The sequence below is a fragment of the Tupaia chinensis genome, unplaced genomic scaffold (genome assembly GCF_000334495.1).
Source record: "Tupaia chinensis unplaced genomic scaffold, TupChi_1.0 Scaffold000146_1, whole genome shotgun sequence".
NCBI classification, from domain to species: Eukaryota; Metazoa; Chordata; class Mammalia; order Scandentia; family Tupaiidae; genus Tupaia; species Tupaia belangeri.
In genome coordinates, this window is record NW_006159616.1 from 6,790,334 (window position 1) to 6,797,287 (window position 6,954).

General features: G+C 50.6%; 1 protein-coding gene across 1 annotated transcript in view; it reads right to left on the reverse strand.

Annotated features, from left to right (window-relative positions):
* Positions 1–6,954, reverse strand: part of LOC102502468 (protein-arginine deiminase type-4) — a 36,313-nt gene that overhangs the window by 20,835 nt on the left and 8,524 nt on the right. The window contains exons 2-3 of the mRNA XM_006145431.2: positions 3,765–3,945; positions 74–140 (exon numbers count right to left, since the gene is read on the reverse strand). Coding sequence (XP_006145493.1) covers positions 74–140; positions 3,765–3,945 — 248 coding nt within the window. The remainder of the gene's footprint in view (positions 1–73; positions 141–3,764; positions 3,946–6,954) is intronic.

The following is a 6,954-nucleotide window of genomic DNA, read 5'->3' on the forward strand; positions in this document are numbered from 1 at the left end:
CTGCTGGAGCGAGGCCCTGCAGGGTGTGCGTGGAGGGGAGGGCGGGAGCTCCAGGATCCTGGTCGTCACTTACCCACCCCGGTGAGGTAGAGCAGAGCTTGAACTGGTGGGGTCTCGGGTCCATAGTACGAAATCCGAACCTGCAAAACAGCAGCAGACAGTGGATGACAGCAGGCCGGTCAGCAAGCACTGCCTGGCCCCTCGGGGTGTGAATTCAAGGAGACAGAGATGGGTAGGAAGCGGGCCAACCTGGAAGGCGCGAAGGACAGCAGAAAGCCTCAGTGACTGGTGCCAAAGAAGGGGGTCCCATGGCACTCGCTGGGAATCTACACCTTGAGTGGCTCTTGGGAGGGGAGCAGGAGTGCGGCGGCTGCAGGTGAGCTGGCCGGGCCTGAGAGCTGAGAGCTGGTGGTCAGCCGCAGGCCCTGGCTCCACAGCAGGAGGGGTCAAGGAAAGACCTGGAGGCCCAGCCCTCGGGCAGGCCAGAGGCTGGGTCCCACGGGCATCTGGGGACAGAGCTTTGGATGGATGAGGTCTCCCCAGGAATGTGCTGTGTGATGAAGAAATGCCAACCTGCTTTGCCGAAAGCGCAAAAGGAAGTGCCTAAAGGACGTGTCCGAGGAGGACAGGGGCGTTCTGGATGGACACATCTGAGCGGAAAGGTGGTGGCGCACGCCCCAGGGCAAAGGGCTGTCCCGGAGCGGAGGAGCCCCGGGGGGCATGCAGAGTGTCGGCAGCCTGCAGCACCACAGCCGCGTGGTCCCCCTTCCAGACGTGGGTGCCAGGTTGGGTCTGGTCTCCCTGCCTGCAGCCAGCGGGGTCTTTCCAGATAGAAATGCCATCCTGTCTCCCTGGCCCCAGACTGCTCATTGGCTTTCCATTCCCTCAGAGTGTATGGGCCCTGGGACCAGCAGGTGGCATAGTGGTCACAGCGTCAGACTCCTGTGTGGTCGACCACTGTTTGAGTCCCGGACCAGGTGACTTGAAACTCATACTGGGTGCATGTGTGTGCCCAAAATCCTGAGAGAATGGAGGAGAAGGAATTGTGGCATGGCCACCCCTCCTGGGGGCTGATTTCTCGCTTTCTGTCTCTGTCTCTCCAGCAAGCTCATGTGCCCTATAGCAAAAATCTCTCAAAACAGGGACCAGCATTTGGCATAATGGCTATGTTGCTGGACTCCCATGTAGTTGACCATGGTTCGAGTTCTGGACGAGTGTGCGTGCGTACCCAAGATCCTGAGAGGAGAATGGAGGAGAAGGCGTGGCCATCCCCCTTGGGGGGTGATTTCTTGCTTTCTATCTCTCTGTATCTCTCTGTCTGTCTGGCGAGTGCATGCGCCCTATAGCAAAAACCTCTCCAAAAAAAATTGAAAAATCTCTCAAAACAAATAAAAAACTTAAAAAAAAAAAAAAAGAAGAATAAAATTTGGGCCCTGATACAGATTTTTTTTTTTTTTGAGAGATTTTCACTGAAGGCGCCGGAGCTCCGGCGAAAAAAAAGAGACAGAAAGCGAGAAATCACCCCCCAGGGGGGATGGTCACGCCGCAATCCCTTCTCCTCCATTCTCCTCTCGGGATCTTGGGCACGCACGCACACGCGCCCGGCGTGAGTTTTAAGCCACCGGGTCCGGGACACGAACCGCGGTTGACTATGTGGGAGTCCAGCAACATAGCCATTACGCTAACTGCTGGTTCCCGATACAGATTTTTTTAAAAAAATAATGCTAGAGGGTACATGTCTAGATACCAGAGAGAGTGTGTGGGGGGAAGCACCCCCAGTGGGGCATGGCCTCGTGGCAATCCTTACTCCTCTGCTCCTCCATCCTGTCAGGATCCCAGCACACACCCGGTCACATGGGGGCCAGGATTTGAACCTCAGTCAGCCACCGGGACCTTCCTTTGCGGGACACCGTGGGACTGGCCTGCAAACCCTACGGCCCCCTCTCTTCCTTGCTCTCCACCCTCCTTTCTTCCTCAGTTTACCCAACATGTACCCCACCCTCTTCTCACCCGGAGTGTGCACAGCCCCTCACACCCCCCTCCAGCACTCCCTCTCCTCTTGTCCTCTTAGGCAGGTCATTCATACCATCTTTAGCTTGCCACTTCTTCCGGATGTCTTCCCTGACTGCCTGCATGGATACTCAAGCTCTGTGTTTGGACAGTGGCCAACAGGCTCCCGCCCCCAGAGAGGAGCGGGCTGGGCCTGTTCTGCTGGGGCAAGTGGCTGTTGGCCCAGATCTCTGTGGGAACCCCAGGGAGTCCTGGTGGGCCCATCTACAGGCAAAGGGGGAACAGGGGGTTGAATGGTGGTCCCTGAAAGGTAAGTTCACGTCCTAATTCCCAGAACCCGTGGCTATGACTCCATTTGAGAAATGGGGGTCTTGGCGGATGTAACTAAATTAGGGATCTCGTGATGAAGATCAGCCTGGATTATTGAGGTGGGCGCTAAGCCTAGTGCCGAGTGTCCTTATTCGGGAGGCCGAGCAGAGTACGCAGAGCAGGAGAGGAGGCCACGTGACCAGGGAGATGGTGAGTGGAGCAACGCAGCCGTGAGTCCTGGCAGCAGCCGGCAGTCAGAAGCTGGGAGGGGCAGAGAATTGATGCTCCCCAGAGCCTCCGGACAGTGACCCTGCCCATCTCTGGCCACAGACTTCTGTCCTCCAGAACGTGGAGAGGACACGTCCCTGCTGTTTCAAGCTACCAGTAGGTAAGTGGCTTCAGCAGCCATGGGAAACTTGGGCGGGGCCAAGGAGCGAGCTCCCAGGGGCTGCTGTGGGTGGCCTTCTAGGACTCACTGCCCTGTGCACCTGCCGTTTGTTTATGTCTGTTATCTGACACCCCACTAAGGGCTGTAAGTCCGCTGGCCCAGGGATGCGGCCTCCTCCGCGGTGTTATTCTGTATCCCAGGGCCCAGCCATGCCTGGTGTGTATTACGTGCTCGTTAAACATTTGCTGAATGAACCTATGCTTCAAAAAAGCTTATGGGGGGCTGGCAGGTGGTGTGGTGGTTAAGAGTGCTTGACTCCCACATGGCTCACCACGGTTCAAGTCCTAGACATGGCAGCTTGCTTTCTCACTTTCTTTCTCTCTCTCTCTCTCTCTCTCTCTCTCTGGTCAAATTAAATAAATAAAACTAAATTTAAAAATTCTTTAAAAAATTTATGGAAAAACAAAATTAATGTACAAGTTTATCTTGGTGCCAAAACTTTGAAATGCATATACAGTTCTTTTAATATGCATTTCCATAACCTTTATGAACCCCCCCTTTGCAAGTTATTGCCCACGAGAGAGCCCTCATTTTTTGAGGGCAACAGGAAGCAAAGTTGTGGCCAGGGGAACAGGACTGCGGTGCGTTTAGAAAACGCTCACTGGCTGCAGACGCGATGGACTGGCTCTGGGGAGTGGACTGAGGCAGGGAGGCTGCGGCTTTTAATATGCATTTCCATAACCTTTATGAACCCCCCCTTTGCAAGTTATTGCCCACGAGAGAGCCCTCATTTTTTGAGGGCAACAGGAAGCAAAGTTGTGGCCAGGGGAACAGGACTGCGGTGCGTTTAGAAAACGCTCACTGGCTGCAGACGCGATGGACTGGCTCTGGGGAGTGGACTGAGGCAGGGAGGCTGCGGCTGGAGGAGCCATCGTGAGCTTTGCCGGAGGGAGGGCGGCCCTGCCAGGCTGCTGCTGTGAAGCAACACAGGAAGACCGGAGTGGCTGCAGCCTGCTGGCACCCTTCCGCACTGCCGCCCCACAGCTCGCACACTCACCTTCTGGTCCCCTGAGCTGCTGCTGGCAGCCTTCATCCTCACGGTCACCTCTAGCTCCGGGGCCAGGGGCCATTTGCAGGAACCCGTGGGATTCTTCTTGGTGGGACGGCAGTGAGCAACGTTCACAGCTACTTCGGGGGAGGCAGTGATGCTGAAGGACGTGCAGCCCTTGGGGGCAGAGCTGTGGAGGAGACGGATGGGGCAGGGTGGCCCAGTGAGGAGGGGCTGCCCTGTGCTCTCCCCAGCAGTCCCTGGCCCAACAGCCAGCGCCCACTCTGACTGGGAAATACGTCCTGCGAGGCTGCCAGGAGAGGAGGAAGCAGAGAAAGAGCGGAGGGATGTGCACACCAAACACACATGTGGGCGTGTGCGTAGAGCAAGGTGCACACATACAGGTTTCCACTGCCCCAGTGTGCACACACAGGATTGTGTATTCACAGTGATGACACGGACGTCTGTCCAACCTTCCTCTTAAAAAACAGCTGGATTCGGGACCAGCGGTTGGCATAATGGCTACATCGCTGGACTCCCACGTAGTCGGCTGCGGTTCGCGTCCCGGAGCTGGTGGCTGAAACTCACAACGGGCACGTGTGCGTGCGTGCCCAAGATCCTGAGACAAGAATGGTAGCGAAGGGCCACCAGCATGGCCATCCCTCCTGTGGGGTGATTTCTCGCTTTCTGTCTCTCTGTCTCTCTCTGTCTCTCTGACGAGCGCACGCGCCCTATAGCAAAAACCTCTCCAAAAAATAAATAAATAAAAAATACAGCCGGATCGTGGGTAACTTATACATGGTAAAACATTGCTGAGCTCATGAGAAGTCAGGCATCGGCAAGGACTAGTTTTGCACACGCGGTGCTTATACCTAAGCATGTCACAGACTAACCAAAAGAGAGTGAGGGGGAGGTATCAGCAGGCAAAATAGCTCACTAGGCAAAAGCATTATTATCAACAGAGGACCACAATCTGAAGATAATAAAATTCACCTCACCGAGAAGCTGTTCCAAAACTTGTGTACCTCTAATAACGGCCTCAATATGGAGTAAGCAACAACTGAGAGAAATACAAGGAGGCCTAGGAAAAGCCACCACCATCATCAGAGATGTCAACTCTTTTCTCAGTTAATAGATCAGTCAGATTTAAAAAAAACTGGTAGTGAAACAGATTTTTTTTTTTTTACCACAAGTTAACAAGCTCGGTCTAGCAGACATAAATAGAATTCTGAACCCCGATCATAAGAATTTACATGTCCTTGAGCAAAGCCCACGTGGGCTATGAATGGTAGGCCATGTAATTGGCCACAAAGCAAGTTTGGACACATGTTAATGGTTAGATAATATATAGTATGGTAGCACTTTTTTTTTTTTTTTTTTTTAGAGAGAGAGAGAGAGAGAGATTTTTGCTATAGGGCACGTCCATTCTCTAGACAGAGAGAGAGAAAGTGAGAACCTCTCCCACTCCCACCAGGGGGTATGGCCACACCACAATCCCTTATCCTCCATTCCCCTCTCAGGAGTTTGGGTATGCATGCACATGCACCTTGCGTGATTTTCAAGCCATCCGGTCCAGGACTTGAACCACGGTCAGTACCTTAACCACTACACCATCTGCTGACCCTGGTAGCGTACTCTTTTGCAGTACTATAGGGTAAAGATTGCTAATGTAAAGTACATTTTCTGTTTTTGTTTTGTTTTGTTTTGTTTTTGAGAGATTTTTGCTATAGGCCACATGTGCTCAAGGGAGAGACAGAGAGAAAGTGAGAAATCATCCCCCAGGCGGGTGGCCACAGTACAGTCCCTTCTCCTCCATTCTCCTCTTGGGATTTTGGGCATGCACGCACACATGCCTGGCGTGACTTTTAAGACGCCGGGTCCAGGACTTAAACCACGGTCAGACATGTGGAAGTCCAGCACCTTAGCCACTATGCCACCTGCTGGCCCCTAAAGTACATTTTTTAAAAGTTCCATTCATTTGAAAATTTAGAAACCAGACTTGTCAATAAATCTCAAGTCATAGGATAATTAATAACAGAGATAAGATAATAACACTTAGAACCGAGTGATACTTCCAACACTGTGTTCAAGCTTGGCGCCATGCGATTAGCGGCTGAAGAGAAGCCGATCTCACGTGGTGACTGCAGTTCAAATCCCCGGCCTGGTCAACCTGGAAATATGCTGGGCACCTTAGATTTGAGGAACTGGAGGAAGGTGACCATGGCATGACCAGATCCTGTGATGGGTGCTTATTTGTCTCTCTGTCATGTGTAAACGCACATGCTCTATCATGAAGGGGGGGAAAATTAAATATTGTTTCTGAAACTTTGCCTTAAATACATTAGAAAAAGAAAAGAAAACCTAAAAATTAAGGAAAAGGAAATATAATGTAACCTCCGCAAATAAAGACAATAAAGAAGGCAGAAATCTGTGAAATATAGAAGCAAGTAAATTGACAAAGCCAAAAGTTGGCTTTTGAAATGCACTAATAAAACAGACAAATCTCTGGTGAGGTTGACCAAGGAAAAATTATATTGGGAAAGTAAAAAGAAATATCATTACAGATAAAGCTATTGGGGGGGGTAGATAGTTGATAAAAAGTAAGCAAACGCCCACAGCAAACATCGTGTCTTACAGTGACAATGGGACAACCTTCCCTTTAAGGCCAGGAGCACGGTAGGGATGCTACTCTAACCGCATCTCTTCAATGTTGTGCAGGAGTTGTAGCCCCTAAGAAAAGGAAAGGAGGTAAGAAGAAGAAAATACCGCAAGCTTCGCAGACAATTACAAATGCCCGAAGAATGAATTAAAATGAAAAGTACAAATTAAAAAGACAAGTCAGTTTATTAATGTGGCTAGTAAGGTAGACAAGCAAAAACCAACCACATTTCAGTACTCTGGTGATAAATAGTTAGAAAACGTGATTTTCTAAAGGTATAATTTACAGTAGGAAAAAGTACTCTAAAGTACCTGAGATAAATTTAATGGAAGATATGTAAGACTTTCATGGAGAAAATGCTCCAGTCTCACTGAAAGCCATTATAGAAAGCCCAAATGAAATACCATATGTGGTTAGAAAAAGCTTCCTGTCCTAAAAGTATGGATTTTCTCCAAATAGACTTATGTATTCAGTGAGATTTCTGGGTTTCTCATGGAACTTGATGAGTTGATTTTTTTTTTTTTTTGGAGAGGATTTCGC